At 35.5% G+C, this 21,509-nt stretch overlaps 1 protein-coding gene across 8 annotated transcripts in view; it reads left to right on the top strand.

Moving 5' to 3' along the window:
• The window catches only part of POT1 (protection of telomeres 1), a 97,824-nt gene that overhangs the window by 37,652 nt on the left and 38,663 nt on the right, over window positions 1-21,509 (top strand). For all 8 annotated transcript variants that reach the window (XM_044946838.2, XM_044946837.2, XM_044946840.2 and 5 more), the window contains 2 exons: window positions 14,699-14,829; window positions 18,624-18,914. In XM_044946838.2, coding sequence (XP_044802773.2) covers window positions 14,699-14,829; window positions 18,624-18,914 — 422 coding nt within the window. The remainder of the gene's footprint in view (window positions 1-14,698; window positions 14,830-18,623; window positions 18,915-21,509) is intronic.

Below are 21,509 nucleotides of genomic sequence, written 5' to 3'. Positions count from 1 at the left end.
ATATTAATATTTAGATAAACTAAGAAAGAATAGTGATTTATTAAATGTCATTCTACTCTCCGTACTTTCTCTACTGGTATTAGCTTTCAAGAAAATAAACTTAAATTACCTTTGTTTTTCATACTTTTCATGGGGTTCTCAAGGCAAGAATACTGAAGTGGTTTGCCATTCCCTTCTCCAGTAGACCAGAAAGACTAGAGATCTCTTCAAGAAAATTAGAGATACCAAGGGAACATTTCATGCAAAGATGGGCACAATAAGAGACAGAAATAGTAGGGACCTAAGAGAAGCAGAAGATATTAAAAAGAGGTGGCAGGAATACACAGAAGAACTGTACAAAAAAGATCTTCACGACCCAGATAATCACGATGATATGATCACCCACCTAGAGCCAGACATCCTGGAATGTGAAGTCAAGTGGGCCTTAGGAAGCATCACTACAAACAAAGCTAGTAGAGGTGACGGAATTCCAGTTGAGCTATTTCAGATCTTGAAAGATGACACTGTGAAAGTGCTGCACTCAATATGTCAGCAAATTTGGAAAAGTCAGCAGTGGCCACAGGACTGCAAAAGGTCAGTTTTCATTCCATCCCAAAGAAAGGCAATGCCAAAGAATGCTCAAACTACCACACAATTGCACTCATCTCACATGCTGGTAAAGTAATGCTTAAAATACTCCAAGCCAGGCTTCAGCAATATGTGAACCGTGAACTTCCTGATGTTCAAGCTGGTTTTAGAAAATGCAGAGGAACTAGAGATCAAATTGCCAACATCTGCTGGATCATCGAAAAAGCAAGAGAGTTCCAGAAGAACATCTATTTCTGCTTTATTGACTATGCCAAAGCCTTTGACTGTGTGGATCACAATAAACTGTGGAAAATTCTGAAAGAGATGGGAATACCAGACCAGCTGACCTGCCTCTTGAGAAACCTATATGCAGATCAGGTAGCAACAGTTAGAACTGGACATGGAACAACAGACTGGTTCCAAATAGGAAAAGGAGTACGTCAAGGCTGTACATTGTCACCCTGCTTATTTAACTTATATGCAGAGTACCTCATGAGAAATGCTGGGCTGGAATAAGCACAAGCTGGAATCAAGATTGCCGGGAGAAATATCAGTAACCTCAGATATGCAGATGACACCACCCTTATGGCAGAAAGTGAAGAGGAACTAAAAAGCCTCTTGATGAAAGTGAAAGAGAAGAGTGAAAAAGTTGGCTTAAAGCTCAACATTCAGAAAACTAAGATCATGGCATCCAGTCCCATCACTTCATGTCAAATAGATGGGAAAACAGTGGCTGACTTTATTTTTCTGGCCTCCAAAATCACTGCAGATGGTGATTGCAGCCATGAAATTAAAAGAGGCTTACTCCTTGGAAGGAAAGTTATGACCAACCTAGACAGCATATTCAAAAGCAGAGACATTACTTTTCCAACAAAGGTCCGTCTAATCAAGGCTATGGTTTTTCCTAAGAGTTGGACTATAAAGAAAGCTGTGCCTCCCGGCCTCCGGGTGCTGCGCCCTCCTTCGCTTCCCCACCGGGGGCCCTTGCCCGCGGGCCGGGCTAGGGGACGGGGGATAGGCGTGTTGCGGGCGAGAGTCCGGGGCGTTGCAGGGCGGCCCCGCCGTCCCCTTTCCCGGGGTGGGGGGGCGGGACACGCGGGGCCTGGGGGCCGGGGGGCTGGCGGCGCGTACCTGTCGTGGCTGTCACATGCTTCTGCGCACGTGTCCGTTCCCTCTGCCCCAGCCGATGGGGGGAGGGAGGACGGCACGCCGGCGTCCACGTGGCCCTTGCACTCTCCCCTTCTTCAAAAACAAAGAAAAGAAAAAAAAATTTAAAAAAAAAAAAAAGAAAGCTGAGCACCGAAGAATTGATGCTTTTGAACTGTGGTGTTGGAGAAGACTCTTGAGAGTCCCCTGGACTGCAAGGAGATCCAACCAGTCCATCCTAAAGGAGATCAGTCCTGGGTGTTCATTGGAAGGACTGATGTTGAAGCTGAAACTCCAATACTTTGGCCACCTGATGTGAAGAGCTGACTTATTTGAAAAGACCCTGATGCTGGGAAAGATTGAGGGCAGGAGGAGAAGGGGACGACAGAGGATGAGATGGTTGGATGGCATCACCGACTCAATGGATATGGGTTTGGGTGGACTCCAGGAGTTGGTGATGAACAGGGAGGGCTGGCGTGCTGCGGTTCATGGGGTCGCAAGAGTCGGACAGGACTGAGCAACTGAACTGAACTGAACCTTTGTTTTGTAATTCTGTTATTAAAATACAACGTTCTAGGTTGATTGTGACTTCACACTTTTTTTTTTTTTCCATTCATTTGGGAGTCAAAAATGAGGCATGGGGAAAATAACTTTTTATTATTTTAGGTAGTCATTATTGAAGGATTATTTAGTTGGTGGAAAACTCGTTTGATAGTTTGCCCTGTTAGTATTTGTTAAAATGAGTAGCTTGGTTTCCAGTTATATCAGGAATCTAATCTAATTTTTGAAAGAACCTGAAAGCTGTTTAATATTTCATCTGTATTGCTACTCTATTGTTCTTCAGGGCAAATTATTGGACAGATTTTTTTTTTTAATGCCTCCTATTTCTTGGATCTGAAGTTTTGTTTCTTACATAACTGTATACGTATCTAAACACCAAAATACATAAAATTTTAGTTCGAAACTCCTCATTATTTTTGTAGATAACCTTAGGAGAGTCTGAGAACTTCCTCATGTTTAGTTATGCTCTTCTAGAGAGCTTGTTTTGTAGCCAGTAGATGATATTTTGAAGAACATTGCCCGCAGTGCAGGAGACCCAGGTTTGGGAAGATTCCCTGATGAAGGGCTTGGCAACCCATTCCAGTATTCTTGTCTGGAGGATTTCATGTAGAGAGGAGCCTGGTGGGTTACAGCCCATAGGATTGCAAAAAGTCAGACAGAACTAAAATGACTTACCACACATGGATATATTAATGTTACCTTTTGAATGTATAGATTAAGTTTGGGAGCAAAGTTGTTTTTGAAACAAAACACATTCTGCTGAAATGTATAACTTCTACCCAAATGGCTTAAAAATAGATTGTTTTTCAAGTTTCTTCATAAACTTCCAACTTTCTGAGAGTTGTATGATAACCTCACCTTCCCATCTCCTCTTTGAGTGAAAACACATTCAAAAAAATTCTTTTTTGGTTAAAAAATGAGAAGGATTTTTTTTAAAAAGAAGTTTGGAATAGGAAAACCAATAAAAATTAACTTATGCCTTGGATTATTTCTTATAATTTTTTATACTTTTAGTTTTTTACTTTTAGACATTTGAAAATTTTTGCTTTACTTGGAAAACAGTATCAGGACTTCATAGAATTTGTATGTATACCTAGAGGTTATTACCAGTGAAAACCAGTGAACATGATTTTTAGGGTGGAGTAATAAACCAAATACATATTCTCTGCAGAAATATCATGATAAGAAAGCTCATATTTTATGCTAAATATTTGAAAGATTTGTCATTGAATGCATTATATAAATTAGATTTAAGCAAAAGGTTAATGGTACCATGTACCAGCAACAGAATAAGAACTTAGAAGTACACATGAATTTCTGTTACCACTAAAAACAATTTTGATCATTTAATCATAAACAGTGTATATACCCCAATCCCTACCAAAAGCTCAACAGCTGTCCATCAGTTTTTAGCAGACTCTTCAGGCTTCTCTTAACTCCTCTCAATTTCCCAGTACAAATTTTGAGAAACTGGTATCATCACCCACAATCACCTTCTATAACTAAAATAAGATTCATGTAGCATTATAGATAAGAAAACACTTCAAATTGAGAAAAGAAGAAAGATCAAAACTATGGTTTATTGATTTGTTTATTATCTTCCATAATACTGTCGAACTATTTTCTTTCATTCTTGGTACTTTTGAGATAAGTTTATTAATACCTTTTGATTTCTGATATACCTAATTCAGGATTTTTTGAGAATTTAACAGGTCAAAAGATTCTATAAAGGTGTTCTAGTCAAACAGCTAATGATAATACTGTTAAACAGGAAATATTTAATTTAAAAAAAGTACTTGTTTTTCTCAGCATTTTAATAAAAATATTTAAATATACAGAATATTTGAAGGAATTATGCAATGAACACCCATATATACTGACCATTGTTGGTGACTCCATTAGTTAATTTCTTTTTTGATCCATTTTGGAGTAAGTTGAAGATATCAGTACACATTATCCCTAAATATTTTAGGATGTACCTCACTAACTATCAACTAGAGTTCAGTGTTTATATGCAGTTCTTTTTTTGTGGGGGGAATCTGTTACATGCAATGAAATGTATGAGGGTTTTGTTCATGTTGGTCCACTTAAATCCATTATATGTAGTACAAGTTTATGACTATGTTTTTGTCTATCCATAATAATATAAAATCAAATACTATAATACTATTGGATATTCAAAAAATGAAAAGCTTTATCACTTTATTGCTAGAAAATACTCATTTGTATAGGAAATACTAAAAAAAGGTCTATAAACTTTAAAGAAGATAAAGAAGATGGAAACTGAATCTTAGACTTCTCTGATGGTCTAGGTTGCTAGTTACTTGTATTATTAGGGACAAGTTATAAGGTTACATATGTCACTGGGTTTTAGTTCACCTGGTTGTTTCAAAGTTTATTTTGGTTGTTTTTGTTGTTCAGTTGCCCAGCCATGTCTGACTTTTTGTGACCCATGGACTGCAGCACGCCAGGCCTCCCTGTCCCTCACCATCTCACGGAGTTTGCCCAAGTGCATGTCCATTGCATCAGTGATGCTATCCAGCCATCTCATCCTCTGACACCCTCTTCTACCCTCAATCTTTCCCAGCATCAGAGGCTTTTCCAATGAGTTAGCTGTTTGCATCAGATCACCAAAATACTGGAGCTTCAGCTTCAGCATCAGTCTTTCCAACGAGTATTCATTTGATTTCCTTTAAGAATGATTGGTTTGATCTCCTTGCTGTTAAGGGACTCTTAGGAGTCTTCTCCAGCACCACAGTTCCAAGGCATCGATTCTTTGGTGCTTTGCCTTCTTTACAGTCCAGCTGTCACACACATACATGGCCACTGGGAAGACCATAGCCTTGACTATAAGGACCTTTGTCAGCAGAGTAGTATCTCTGCTTTTCAACACACTGTCTAGGTTATTTTGGTTACTTAGTTTTATAGTTTATGTAAGTTGGGAATATTCTTCAATGTGGCAGTTGCCCCATACTCATTTTATGGACACATAAGGACAGCCTTTTGACATCCCTTTTGGAGGATTAGGAGAAGTCAGCGTAGCAATTGGTTTGATATCAGGAAGCATCAAAATGAAATTTTACTTTTTTGATTTTAATTTTAAATTGTTCTCTTGTAATTAACAACAAAGAGGGAGATAAGAAGGCAAAAAAGAAGAGACAAAAGTGTAAAACAGTGGATAGCCAGGAAATAGGTAGATAATGGAGAGGCGGGAACTGCCAAAGAGAATATCCCAAGACAAGAGTGAACTGCAGTCCTGAAGAGGTGTCTGCCTCTTCCTCAAGTGAGTCTGTAAGTTCTCCATTTTCTCAGTAATACTTCCCTTAAAATAACTTGCAGATCTAATCTGCATACACTTTTAGCAAAGCATTTTCAGTGGGAAAAACACCAATTCTGTGAAACATTCTATGAAAAAGTGGTAAATTTTGCATACTGTATCTGACTCTTGAGGTTCACAATGTGTTATTAGCACGTTATCACCTCTGAAAAGTTTTAAGAAAGGAACCTGTTTAACTTTATTTTTAGCATATTTTACTTGGAATTACTTGAACATGGAACCCTTTTTAATGTACTGTGATTTTTGTTTGCTGAAACTTGTTCTGTGGAGTCAAGTTTAGAGATTAGCAACTAGGAAGGGTTAGGGCCAATTCTTATTTTTTTGCAATTTTTAAAAATTTATTTATTTTTAATTAGAGGATAATTGGTTTACAATATTTCATTGGTTTCTGCCGTACATTAGCATGAATCAGCCATAAGTATACATCTGTATCTTTGCAGTTTGATTATGATAGAATTGCAAGGGCCTCATCTCTGTAGTTTTCTATATAAAATGTAGTACTTTGTGAATTTTCACTTTCAAAGAGTATAATATTGTTGATGCCCTAAATCAGTGATTTTTAAGTTTTCTGTTCTCCTAAAAATTATCAAGATCTCAAGGAGCTTCTATTTTTATGGGTCATAGTTACAGATTATTTAAACATACTGGAAATTAAAAGTGAAAGACTAACATTTAATAATTCATTTAAACCAAAAATAGTCTATTACATGTAAACATAAATAACATTTTTAATGAAAAATATATTTTCCAAAAACATGGAGTAAGGTATTGTTTCACATTTTTTAAAGAATTTTTATCTTTAACACATAATAAAAGTAGCAGGATTCTCTTATCTCTTTACAGTTCTATATTATCTTCAACATTTTAGTTTTTGAATAAGTGGTTAATGTTATTTTCTACCTTATAGCTTCTCAGAAACTCTGTGTTCCAAATGATATTTCAGTTGAGAACCAGATTATCTTGTTAACTATAAGATATTTCTCTGTGGATGCTTGATTGATGCATATCTAAAAGCCACTAATTGAAATTCCAGTGGAAATTCAAATTGGAATTCTTTTGCAATGTCTTACATCTGTACTTTTCTTTTCATGTACCAACTACAGTCAGTTTGACACTGTATATTGGCAGTGTCTTTAGGTTCTTTGTTACGGCAGATTCTAAGATTATATCTGTGTTCATTAGATAAGAATGTTACAGTTTATTAACAGTAAGAGACATGCTGCTATTGCTGCTGCTGCTACCACCACCATCACCACCACTGACCAGCTCTTATATATACCATTTAGCCATGTTCTAGGTGCAGTTTTAAGCAATTTACATGTGATTACATATTTAATTTTAGCAATCATATGAGGTGAATACTAATTTCCCCCATTTTTCAAATAAGGAAATTGAGGCATAAAGAGGCTAAGTGATTTTCAGTGTTTGCAGTAAGCTTCAGTTCAGTTCAGTTTAGTTGCTCAGTCATGTCCAACTCTTTGCGACCCCATGAATCGCAGCATGCCAGGCCTCCCTGTCCATCACCAACTCCCGGAGTTCACTCAGACTCACGTCCATCGAGTCAGTGATGCCATCCAGCCATCTCATCCTCTGTCGTCCCCTTCTCCTCCTGCCCCCAATCCCTCCCAGCATCAGAGTCTTTTCCAATGAGTCAACTCTTCGCATGAGGTGGCCAAAGTACCGGAGTTTCAGCTTCAGCATCATTCCCTCCAAAGAAATCCCAGGACTGATCTCCTTCAGAATGGACTGGCTGGATCTCCTTGCAGTCCAAGGGACTCTCAAGAGTCTTCTCCAACACCACAGTTCAGAGGGAGGATTTTTACAAGTACCATACATTCACTGTAGGTGGTGCTTCCCAGGTGGCGCTAGTGGTAATGAATTGCCTGCCAATGCAGGAGAGACATTGCCAGAGACTTGGGTTCAATCTCTGGGTCAGGAAGATGCCTTGGAGTAGGACATGGCACCCCTCTCCAGTATGCCTGCCTGGAAAATCCATGGGCAGAGGAGCTTGGCAGGCTACAGTCCATGGTACTGCAAAGAGTCAGACTCAACAACTGAACACACAATGACATGCATTAATTTAGTAAAGATGGTTGGTCAACTACTATGTATTATAGAATTTGTGAACTGTGAGGACTTAATACTAAATCTGGAAGCCTATTGTCTGTGTTTTCTGGTTAAAGAATGTCTGCTTCTGGCGTGCTTTAGAAATCCTCTAAATCTAATATTCTGAAAAATATTTTCTGTGTTCACATATGTCATTCATTACACAATAAATATATGTGATCTATTTCAAGACACATTGGGTGTCTTCCCACAGCTAAGTCCTTATTTAAATAAGAAACTGTCTTAACCTACCTCTTATCTAATTTGACAATGAGCAAAGTGTTTCCACTCCCCCATTAAACCGTGTTCAGTTCAGTTCAGTCGCTCAGTCGTGTCCGACTCTTTGCTCTCACAACTGGGAATTGGTGATCCAGAATTGACCAGCCCTAATGCCCCTGCTCAATTTCTGCTCCTATTAGTAGAACTGTATTCTCTCAAGACTTGTGTTCTTGCAGTTTTGTTCCCAAATCTCTTTGTACTCTTTTTCCTTGTTATTCTGATTAAGTAATTTCATTAAATCTTATGGAGACAGATGAATATGAATGTGAAAAGACTGTTTTTTTTGTGTTTTTTTTTTTTTGAAAGTTGAATGCTTTGGAAAGATAATAAACAGGCAGTGGGCTGGATGTGGCTGTGGACCATAGTTTGCCAGCTCCTAATTTATAATACTGTGCTCTCTTCTTTTTCTTCTAACCACTCAAAATACCTCTCTATGTAGCCTCACATTTTAACTATATATCTTCTTTTATTGCCTTTGTCTCTTCACTAGGATTTAACTCTTGTTCAACTACCTCAGAAGATGCTCTTTTTTGTTTTCTTTTCTTCTTTTAACTTATGAGTCAAAAAATAATTGTTGCAAAGAATGTAAAAATAAGTTCAAGCATCATCATAATGAATTTTTATAGACTTTTTCTATGTTTGTGAGGTCTGTTTCTGGAGTAAATTTATAGGTGAAGGAAGTTTCATTATAATGAATGATATGTTAATTCTTTAGTAATGAATTCTTTAACAGGAGATGCATGAAATTGTAGATAATATAGAGTTAAGATACAGTATAATTTTTCCTATTTAGAAAAACTCTCAAGCCTCTATCACAGTTTTAAGCATAATATTTTACTTTCTTTGAAATTACTGTTTATGTTTGAAAAACATGTAATATGGAGACAGTACAGTGTTCTGGTTAAATATAGAAACACAGGAATCAGTTATGCTAAGCTACATGTGACTTTCATACTTGGGTATCTTACCGAGACCTTTTAAAAAACTTAAGTTCTCTTGTTTGTTAATTGCAGTATACAATATCTAAAAATTCAGGGAGACAATGCGTATGAATTGCTTAGCAGAAACCTGGTATTTAGTAAGCCCTCAGCAGTTGCTGACTGCTAAGTAACATAATTCCCACACCGCCCCCCCCCCCCTCCATTTTTAGACTTGGGAATAAGATACCTTGCATAACATAGGTACTGTGGTTTGGTTTTGTTTTCTGTCTGAAAAGTCAAATACATTCAGTTCGGTTCAATTGCTCAGTCGTGTCCGACTTTGCGACCCCATAAACCACAGCATGCCAGGCCTCCCTGTCCATCACCAACTCCCGGAGTCCACCCAAACTCATGTCCATCGAGTCAGTGATGCCATCCAACCATCTCATCCTCTGTCGTCCCCTTCTGCCCTCAATCTTTCCCAGCATCAGGGTCTTTTCAAATGAGTCAGCTCTTCTCATCAGGTGGCCAAAGTATTGGAGTTTCAGCTTCAACATCAAATACATTATTCCATTTCATAAATTAATTTGGAATGTTGACATTTTATTTTGTACATTATTATTATTATTTGATAACTCAAACCATATTTAGGACTATAAATATCTTTTACCAAAGTATATATCCTTTAATGTTAAACATAATTTCAGACTCAGGTTAAGCTTCAGTCATGGTTTGAAATTTAGCTTTAGGTCTCATTTTTTGAACTCCAAAGCTGGATGTGAAATGTATGAAAAATTTTGTTTTCACCACTTTTCTGAAATGTGAATGCTTATTTTACTGCTCACCAAGGATCCAGGGCCATATCTTAAGCCTGTCTGTTTATCCAGTGTCAAGCTTAAATGTCAGTTTCCAGTTATTCTAGAAAATGTCATCTGGATCATTAGTTCTGTGGTTATTGTGATGAATCATTACATATACAGAGTATAAACTCTACACACTAGCAAATATTCACATATAAAATAACACACAAACTGAGATCACAGCATTAGTGTTAAGATGTAAGTCAATGTAAGGAAAATGTAAACTTCATAAGAGAAGGTGCCATGCCCTGTTCATTTAGTAGTCTTTCTGACTAGTACATATATATACCTAGCATTAGGTAGACACTCAATAAAATTCGGATTAGCTTATGTACTAAATTTTTTAAAAAACTGGATTGGGAAATAGCAGAGACCCAAGTAGAGTTCCTTGCTGCTGAAATACAAACTACTAACCCCCACTGAAATATTCAGCATTCTGTGGTGGTGGAGGGAATTCCTAAGGAGGTTTATGTTCTAGAGAGCTTTGTCATTCACCTATAGTTAGTATCTATGCTGATTCTACCGTTGCATAATATTTAGATCCTTACTGAACTAAGTCTTATATGCTTACAGATGTCAGTATTTTATCACTGTATATATGTATGTAGTATAGTTTTTTTTTTTTTTTTTTTGCTTTCAAGGAAGCCTTTGCTCTATAGAAAGATTCTCTTTTTTCTCTGTTAATAAAATCTTATTTTTATAAAAGGATTTGAGCACTAGGTAGATCTATTTGGCTTACACTTGTGAAAAGCTATTGGTAGTACTTCCAATGAAAGAAAGAAAGGAAAGAACAGGGACTTGGCATGTGATAGCTCGTGTATGAAGTGCACAGGTGTGCACTGTCTAAGGAGATGCCTTTTTCTTCCACATGGAGTCACTTAGATGAAAACACAGCTGTGTAGATTGCAGGCCAAGTTCTGCTGCCACTTGGGAATGCCCTCTGCTACATAAATCTATAGCAGCATGTGGAGCCATTCCTTTTACCCTCTTAGAATTCTGAGCATGTATCAACAACACAACCTTTGTGTTGTTCTTTGGGCAGTCCCAAGGTCACTTCTTTCTTTCTTGGCAGTCCGTTCCTACCTAACTCCAAACCTGACACAGACACTTCAAGGGGAGTGGGGAGGAGGAAGGACTTAGAGAAGGAATGTGTGCATCGCAGGTGTCACATGTACAAGTGTCCCTGTTTCTGAAGGTTTGGATAGAAAGTTGTTCAATCACTAAGTCATGTCCAACTGTTTGTGACCCCATGGACTGCAGCACACCAGGCTTCCCTGTCCTTCATTATCTCCTGGATGTCTCACTGTCTCTTGTTCATACTCCTGTCCATTGAATCATTCAACCATCTCATCCTTTGTTGACCCTTTCTCCTCCTGCCCTCAATGTTTCCCAGCATCACAGTCTTTTCCAATGAGTCAGCTCTTTACATCCAGTGACCAAAGCATTGGACAGAAAGGCCAGAAAGTAAATGTGTGCCAAGACTGCTACTCTCTTGGGCTCAGTAAAGTTCCTCTTAAAGCTAGTTAGGTTGTAGAGTATTTCTACTTGAGAAAGAGGAGTCTTTTTCTAATTTGCACAAAGATACTACAAAAGCTAATGGTGACCCTATATTAGACCCTCTGGACAATGGGTCTCTACACTGCTTCTCAGAGTGTCATATGGAGTCCTTTGCAACCTATCAAGTTATCTATGGGAAGGCTGCATTTTCCAGGAAAAACAAAACCATGAGGCAGTTTTCAATATTCTGAAATTTAGGTTAAGCCTGATTTTTTTTAACCACACCCCAGTTTGTTTTGTTTTTCAGTTATTCCACCCTTCAGTATCATGTATATGCCACAAAGACGGCTCTGTCAGTTCATCCTGGCTAACGTTTAGATTCAACTACTGTTATTTATGCCTCCTAAATTTGCAATTTTGTTGATGTATTGTATTCCCAATTTACAAAAGAGGATCATTGTGAAGCATTTAAAATGAGAGGAGTAATTTAGAATCACTGCAACTTAAAATAACACTATAAGTACAAGTAGTAACTAGTTCTCTGATATAAATATGAAATGTGAGTTTGTGTATTCTAGTACAAATAAATATGTGATACATGATTTTGCAGAAGCTGTCAGGAAACAAAAATGTAAAGATACCGAGTTTGATCTTTGATCTTTGTGTACCTGAATTAGATTTCATTAGACCAGCGATCTCTTTGCCTTTATGTTTTGTCTGTCATGAAATTACATGAAACTTAAAACCTTCAGATCATTTGTGTTTTATTCAAAGTACATTACTCATTATCCATAGAATCTAATGTGCTGTTGCCTGTCTTTGCATTCAGCTTCTGCTTCATCTAATAATGGTTAAAGGAATTCTATTGATTTTCTTCTCTATGGCCATTGGCAGAAAATTTCAGTTCTGAATTCTTAACTGAATTCTTAAAGCAGAAGAAGAAATTCCAAAGATCGTTTTCCAACTTGTTTTTTTATATCATCTTGAAAGGTGTTATAACACTTTGAGCAGTGCATGCACCAGGGATGACTCATTACACTCTTGCATCTTTCTCCTAAGCAAGTCTCTCATTTTCCCATTTTAATATTAATTTAGTCTTTTTTAAGCATAGTTAGAAATAATGGTGAAATAATAGAATGAAATTGACAAATATTTCAAGATAAAGGAAAATACATGATTAAAAATTCCATAATAGATCTTAGATTTATAAAAGGGTAAAAAAGAGCCATATGGTCATCACAAGCAAGAATATGTTTTATTCTATTAAAAAAGAATGTGTTTTATTCTATTAAAAAATGAGTGAATTTACCTTTAATCTTTGGAAGACTGCTAAGAGACAAAATGTCACGAAATAACACTCCTTACAAATAGTTAAAACTACTGACAAAGGAAACTCCAAAACTAAAAAGTGGGTCCAATAGACCCTCTACATCAAGAGATGAGGATATAATATATTTCACTGTTTTTGAAGATGCTCGTTAAGGTTTTGTTTTTGAAGTTTTTTATGTTCTCTGAGTTAATTACTGTCCCCTCCTCACAGAATCAGGTTTCTGTTTTCCCTCTTTCCCTCCAGTCCTGTCTCCTCACTTTCCCATTCCTTCCCCTTTCTCCGTACTCCTCTGTTCTCTTCTGTCTCCTTCTCCCTTCCCCCTCCTGGTGTTCTTCCTCCTTTTCTTCTATTTTTGTTCTGTGTCTTATTTTTACATTTACAAATGTAGGTATCATTTATTTTAGATTTTTGACGTTTTAGACATTTTAGACATTTGTTTCCTTTGCTTTGTATATGAAGTTTGTTTTTTCAACATGATCTCTTTTTTCAACGAAAAATCTTATAATGTTCACACTTCTAATAAGAGACAAATCTTATAATAGGAAACAAATAGTACTCACATGGGGCACATTGAAAGTGTCAGTCTAAGGTGGGTGGGAGGACAGCTTTCTATCTGGTTATAGACCTCCTAAAGTGATAATGCTGCGGCTACTGCTAAGTCGCTTCAGTCGTGTCCAACTCTGTGCGACCCCATAGATGGCAGCCTACCAGGCACCCCTGTCCCTGGGATTCTCCATGCAAAAACACTGGAGTGGTTGCCATTTCCTTCTTCAATGCATGAAAGTGAAAACTGAAAGTGAAGTCGCTCAGTCGTGTCCGACTCTTAGCAACCCCATGGAGTGCAGCCCATCAGGCTCCTCCGTCCATGGGATTGTCCAGGCAAGAGTACTGGAGTGGGGTGCCATTGAACATCCTCATCAGAAGCCTTACCACTTCTTGGTCTATCAGTGAAACTTCCTTGGAAAGCAGTCTGTTCCACGAAGAGGTGCAGTTAGAGACTGAGATATCCTACCTGCCTACCTGAAATCATCTTCAAGGGAAGGTTAAGATGGGTGATCATTGAAGCAGTTGTTCCATGTGTAAACTTTTCATTGGCCCCAATTTTAGCTGTTTTTCACTGTCTCCCTTAATCCTAAAGGCTCCCGTCTTTGCTGTAGCTGCTTCAGAGTATTTTCTGTTTGCATCCTCTCTGTCCATCTGATCCCTTAACCATTTACTTTCCCAACTTCCTGAAATAATGTTGATATCTTTTTTCCATCTCCTTCATGCTCCTCTCCTCACCTCTCCTCTCCCTTCACTGTTTTGTATTTATCTTTTCCTCTGTACTGAGTATAGTATTGAGAAGGAAGGAAATCAACACATATTCTCAGTGTTCATTTTTCTGAAACATGTACTTTAAATGATAACATCTATTATAGTTTTTGCTACCACCAGTTTGAAGTTACATGTTTTTCATGGCAGCCCAACTATCATTAAATTTGGTTAGTTCTTTTTTGCCAGTTTAAATCGTATAAAATACCCCTCTTGTTCTGATGTGTAACCTTTTGTAAGTATTAATAGCAGATCATCGCTTTTCCTTTTAATTTGGTATTATATAGTTTTCTATGAATTGTTCATTTGAATTTCATATTCACTGTAAATCCCTGGGGTTTATAACCAGTTTTTAGAGTGTCTTTTTGCAATATGTTCACTCTTAATCATATTAACTGCAAATATCTTCTGGTATTTTTGTGTGTTTTTACTCTAAATTTAATTGTATTTATAAATTATGTTATTTAAATATTTTATCTGTTTTACAGTTTATAAATTTGAGGTAATAAAAATGTTATTTTACCTCCAGACAATTTACATTAAGTAGGGTTTTTATTTTTGTTTTATTAAACTTTCTAAAATGAATTTTTGTGAAACATTTTTGCAAAATAATTTGGCAGTGCGTTTCAAGAGAGAAGAAAATTTCTCTATGTTTTGATCCTGTTCTTAGAAGACTAAAGGGAGGAATAAAGTTTGATGTTTTGAACTCAGTATTAATACTTTCTTATTTTATTAGATGCTTTGAAATACGAAAAGTCAAGTAAAATATTTTTGTGTTTTCCAGATTATTGCTCAGTTGTAACAATTGTGGACCAGACAAATGTAAAGCTAACCTGCCTGTTCTTTAGTGGAAATTATGAAGCCCTTCCAATGATTTATAAAAATGGAGATATCGTTCGCTTTCACAGGCTGAAGGTATAACTCATACTGTTTAGAACTTACATTTGTTTGAAGAGAACTCAATGTTGCTCACTGAAACTATTTAACACTAATTAATGTGATTGCTTTGTTAGAACATGACTTCAGGCATTTCAAGAGATAAGAAGAAATGTAAATAAGATCAGACTTCAAATGATTTATATTAGGAAACCTCTTCATTTGAACAAACTACCTGACCTCTGTCTACGGAAGTGTTACCTGCTGCGATTCAGACTAGCTGCATTTTGTGAAAGAATTTTAGTAAAAAGGCAAAACTACTAGATAGTATGTGATTTTTTAATAATCAGCTTTTCAGTACTTTAATATTTTCAGTCTCTTAAGTTTTAAACATTTTAGTCCCTTGCTATTTTGCTCTTGTTACATGAGTTTCCATGCAACTCCTTAACTATCTTTGTTGTCTTTTCTTCTAATGCTTCGGTTTATCTGTGGTTCTTGTGATCACTGATGCTCATAAATGAGTGAGGTACTCCGGGTGTATTCTATCAGTGGTCTTAGATATGGTGGGAAATAACTCTCTTGCTCTATTAATGCCTTTCCCCTGAGGACAGAAGAATAGTGGAGAACATTTGGTTAAAGAGAACTGGAAAGATTATTATTATAACACTATATTACAGGCTTATCCACATTTCAGAAAAAAATAGCTGATTCTCACACATTGCTGTTTCCTATAGTACAGTTGACTTTTGAACAGCACAGTTTTGAACTTCACAGGTCCACTTACGCACAGATTCTTTTCAGTAGTAAACAAGATCCTATGGTTAGTTGAATCCATGGATGCTGAAATGAGGATAGAGGTCTGCTAAGCTAAGTCACTTCAGTCGTGTCTGACTCTGTGCGATGCCAGAGACGGCAGCCCACCAGGCTCCCCCGTCCCTGGGATTCTCCAGGCAAGAACACTGGAGTGGGTTGCCATTTCCTTCTCCAATAGAGGGCTGACTGTAAGTTAAAAGAGGATTTTTAGTTACCTGGATGGTTGGTGCCCTTAACCTCACTGTTAATGGAAAACTATATTTACAATTCTTGTCTGTTGTTTAATTAAAGTGGAATATACATCTCTCTTTCCACAGTATTAGCATGCTCATATATCTAGCACTCTAGAAACTTCCATTGTACCCTCACCTAGGGTCGCCATTCACACTCTCCTCACCCTTAGCAGTAAATAATCTCATAACTTCTCACATTTATTAGTTTCTCTATATTTGTTCTTTATATAAAAAGAATACACTCTTAGTCTTTTTTTTTTTTTTTTTTTTGGAACATTTGATTTCTGCTTCTTTGATTCAACTGTACTATTGCATATAGTTTTACTTTCTTCATTTTCACTGCTAAATGGTATACTATTGTTAGAACACACTAGAATTTATATATTTATTCCGTTAGTTCATGACTTAGTTCAAACAACTAACATGACTGTTAGTTGTTTAAGTAGTTTTCAGTTTGGGCTATTATCCTGCTATAGACAGTCTACTACATATATTTTACTGAATATGTATAATTTTATAACATATACACATTTACATATGTAGTTATAATGTATATTATATAATATGCATTTCAGTTGATTGCATACCAAGGATTGTAGTTCCTAAGTTCAAGGCTGTGCATATATTTGCTTTAGTTTATAGCTAAACTGGGCTTCCCTGGTAGCTCAGACGATAAAGTGTCTGCCTACAGCGCGAGAGACCCAGGTTTGATCCCTGGATCGGGAAGATCCCCTGGAGAAGGAAATGGCAACCAACTCCAGTACTCTTGCCTAGAAAATCCCATGGACTGAGGAGCCTGGTAGGCTACAGTCCATGGGGTCGCTACGAGTCGGACACGACTGAGTCACTTCACTTCACTTCACTTCGTAGCTAAACTATGTATTTAATTTTCCAGAGTGATTTTTACCACTTATACTCTCTTAGTGATACAGAAGAATTCTAGTTGTTCCACATTTTCACCAGCAGTTGATATTTTCCATTTTTCTGAATTTCAACCATTCTGTTGCATTTATATTAGTATCTTATTGTGATTTTAACTTGAATTTCCCTGAAAAATTATGAAACAGAACCTTTAAAAATGTGTGTGTCTTCTCAAGTATGAAGTGTCCATTTGAGTCTTTGGTTCATTTTTTATAGGATTTTAAAATCCATTTCTTAATGATTTGTGAAAGTTCTTTATATATTTAGGCTCTACAGGTTTTTTGTCAGGTATATGAATTGTGAATATTTTTTTCACTCTGTGTTAGTGCCTATTTACCCTCTTAATGGTGTCTTTGGATGAACAAAAGTTCTTTATTTTAATATAGTCTGCTTTATTAACTTTTATTTTATGGTCAGTACTTTTGTAATTTCTTGTTTAAGAACTCTTTGTCTACTCATTTTATGAAGATAGCTTCTAAGTTTTCCTCGAAGTCATTACAATTTTCTTGTTTCATGTTTAGATCTGGAATTTCCTTTTCCTACAATGTCTTTGACAAATTTTGAAATTAAAGTTTTTCTGCCTCATGAAAACAGGAAATGGGCCCTTCTTTATCAATTCTGGAAGAGTTTATGCAAGATTACTGGGTTTTTTCCTTACTTAACTGCTTGGAATAATGCACTGGTAAAGCTATCTGAGCTTGATGATTTCTTTATTGATAGATTATATTAATGAATTAAGATTTCTTTAAGACGAATGAGTTTTTTTATTCTTTCTATCAGCTTTGATGTATTTAATTTTTAGAAAAAATTATTTCATTCAAATTGTAGACTTTATTGGTATAAATTTGGTCATATGTTACTCATCTTTTAGATGTTTGGTGGATTTGTAATGATAAATCCTTTTTTGCAGTCTTGATATTATAATTTGTGTTTCATTTTTTTTTTTCCAAATCAGCCATTTTCTAGGGTTATTATTTTTGTTAATCTCTTCAGAGAACTAGTTTTCAGCTTTGATTTTCTATTATATGTTTCTATTTCTCTTACCTTTGACTGTGTTTCCCTTCTACTTTCCTTGGATTTGAGATAATATTCTTTGTGCAGCTTCTTGAGATAGAAGCCTAAATTTCTGATTTTTAACCATTATTCCTTTGTAAAATATTCACTTATTTCTATAAATTTTTATCTATGTACTGATTTAGTTATATCAAACAAGTTTTAACACATCACAGTTTAAGCATCTATCAGTTGAATACATTTTCCAATTTTCCATAAATACATAAATATATTTATTAATATCAGACAGTGTTACAGGAGACTTAAAAGGCATTTCAAAAGGATTATTTTATGACGATGTAACAGTCATGTTGCATGTGCACCTAATAACTGAGCCTCAAAATTCAGAAAGCCAATGTTTTTAAGGCTTATCTGAGTTCTCTCAGTCAGACTGATGAAACCTTAGTTTCAGCTCCATTTTATCCACTTCAGACTCTTATATTTTGAGTGTTCTAGTTTTCCCTACAATATTCATAAGTAACTATTTCTTATTATCCTTTTTCTTTTTATAAATTATATCTTTAAAAAAGCTAATGATTGTCTTGTTAGTAAAAGTGCACCGATAGTATTAAGGGAGCTACCACCTAGCTCTTTAAAAAATAAAAATAAATTTTGCATAATGTGTTACAGTTTACATGGTACTTAAGGATTTTGATATAGCCCAGTAGATTTTTATCATTTCATACGCTAGTTATTTAAAGATTATGTCCTCCAATAACTGTATTGGCAAAATTTTATAGTCTCCTGTTCCCAGTTCCTAGGTTCTACATCAGTAACCTGTTTGTTCTGTTTTCTACATTGCCACTTTCTTAGATCCAAGTATATAAAAAGGAGACTCAAGGTATCACCAGCTCTGGCTTTGCATCTTTGACATTTGAGGGAACTTTGGGGGCTCCTATCATTCCTCGTACTGCAAGCAAGTGTTTTAACTTCACTGCTGAGGACCAGAAAAGGGTAGAAGCTTTACGTATTTGGGCATCGACTCATATTTCACCTTCTTCAATATTAGTCAAATTGTGTGATGTCCAGCCAATGCAGTATTTTGACCTGACTTGCCAGCTCTTGGGCAAAGCTGAAGTGGATGGAGCATCATTTCTTCTAAAGGTAGGTATTTTTAAGTACTTAAAATTGTAAGTTAGCATGACCTCGAAGCCTAAAAAGACCTTATATTTCAGCATTCTGATGGAATAAATAAGCAGCTATGTATTAAGAACTTAAAATCTAACCTTTTTAATGATCCTGTATTCCCATGTGTCTTTATTTTTGAACTTTCCTTCTTCATCCTAAACTTTTAGAGAAAAATAGTATTATCAGTTCTATATTTTAAATATAGTATACTTTATGCTGTTTATATATTTCTTATTTTAGTACTGGTAAAAAGAGTTGTTTCCTCTTGCTATTTTTAAACTACATTTCGAAAAATGTGTAGTTTTGTTGCTCCATGTGGATGTAGCCTTTCTTCTCACTTATCTGCTTTCTTGGTTTGTTGACATTGGGTTCTCTTCTGGGTTATTTCACTACCTGCTTCACTGGTAGATCATAGATGGGTTTGAAGTGTTTATTTTTCTTGTATTTTGTTTTGTTTTTAAATCCAAAGGATTAAAAAGGTGGCCTAAGACCCATCTAATCTTTGTTTATACCTATTCCAGTTTATTTATGAATAGCTTCTGGAGAGGTCAGTTGTCTGATATTATCTTCACCGAACCCTGCCAAGGCAGGATGCTGTTAAACAAACACTACTTCAGCCCTGCTTCTGTGCTTCTTTCTTAGCTTCCTACTCTTTGCAGTGATGGAACGTAATGGGAAATGGAATTCAGTGGCATTGGGCAGGTATTGGGTTGTAGCATTATTATCAGTTGTATCGTGCCCATATTAAAAAAAAATAGCGGAGATAGAAATGATTGAATAAAATAGGAAGTTTCTGAAGTTGAAAATAGCACATATTTATATATACGTGAAATAATCTGAGAAAGTAAATGTGTGCTATAAAAAAGGGTGAATGAGTTAAATCTGACAAAACTGAAGCTAAAGCAACATAAAATCATCCAAACAAAATGAGAAGGTATTTTAAGTCAACTAGTCACTTTATGCCCAAAGTGACTTACTTAACAAATGAGCATTTGTTAATCATCAAACACGTCTAATGATAATGAATCTGCTGTGCGCAGAAGTATTCTCCATCTTTTGACTGCTGTGTTGTTAGTACGCAATTCTGCGGTAAAACCTGCCAACTTTTAGCTGACATAGCTGAATCTGCATTTTCTCTCTAAAGCAAGAAATCATGCATGCATCCCATGTTTGTCGATAGCCTTTTCAGATAAAAGTAGAAACAACTTTCATGTAGAGATTATTTTAAAATGTAGCATTCAGCTATGAATATAAGAAATTATTTTAGTAAGATTTCCTTGAGGACAATTTGAAAGAAATCTCAGAAGTCTCTCTATACATCTCAACAACTCTTTTCATAAATTTATTTTATACTAATAATTTAGAATGTGAGAAAATGCCTTTAAGGGAATATTTCTCCATATATTTCTTACAGTGACAAAAATCAGAAAAAAACTTGGGTTCTAGCAATAGAGAATTTTGTGAATTATTTATGTATTATGGAATACTGTACTCTAATGACTAAAATGACATTGCAGACATAAACTTACTAAGATAGAAATTCACAATATTCTCTTTAGTGATTAATGCACCTTCATTTATATACTAAAAAATGTTTCCTATACATAGCAAAAATATATTGAGATGAATATATAACAATATTTTACTCATTTCATATACAGGAAGTCAGATTTTAATACTTTTTTTCTGAAATTGATATTCCTATCCCAAACTAGAACTATATATTTTTTAAATTTTATTTTGAAAACAAAAGAAGCCAGATCTTACTCCAAATGAGTTCCGGTCACCATAGAATATAACATAATTATTTCTCCTCTCAACTGAGATATGATACTAATATCAGTCTCCTTATTAGTAACTATAAATATTATAAAATATTATAAATATTATAAAATAGTAAACTATTCACTTTAATTATTCTAGTAGACATGATTCCCTTATATAGTGCTGTTTGTTAAAAGAAATGAATTTTAATTATAGGTTATTAAGACTATAATGTTAATAAGAATAGGTTAAAGGCTATGTCTGGAGGTATACTCAAAGACAAAATTTAGAGCCTTAAATGTCTTCATAAACAAAGAAAGAAAAAAAGGCATAGCATATTAGAATAATCTTTCATGTCAAGAAATTGAAAAAGTAACAAACATAACTGTAGAAAGTACAAGGTAGTATTTTAATAAGGTATTTAATTTTGGAGTATGTAATTTTAGCATTGCCCAGAAATTTAAAATATTTTTTTTAAACAGTACATAGTAAAAAAGTTTCTCTCCTTGCCATCCTCTCTTGTTCCCATGTTGCTATTAATATAATAATAAAAATAACATTAGCATTTCAGATTGACAAAGAAAGATTGTTAAATGGTGATTGTTATCTATTTGGAAAAAAGATCTGTATATAATATGCAAATTCCTAACACATTGAGTTTTGATACAAGATTGCAAAAGTTCCAGAATTTCAAAGCAAAGTCTGATTTACACTCTACTCTCTCAGTCCCTCCTTGAAAAGACTCATGAATTGGTCTGCTCAAAAACATGTACACACAATGAAAGAACAAATTCCAAGTGAAGATAA

The sequence above is a fragment of the Bubalus bubalis genome, chromosome 8 (genome assembly GCF_019923935.1).
Source record: "Bubalus bubalis isolate 160015118507 breed Murrah chromosome 8, NDDB_SH_1, whole genome shotgun sequence".
Taxonomy (NCBI): domain Eukaryota; kingdom Metazoa; phylum Chordata; class Mammalia; order Artiodactyla; family Bovidae; genus Bubalus; species Bubalus bubalis.
Note: the sequence above shows the minus strand (reverse complement) of the source record. Positions and strands in the feature narration are given on the sequence as shown.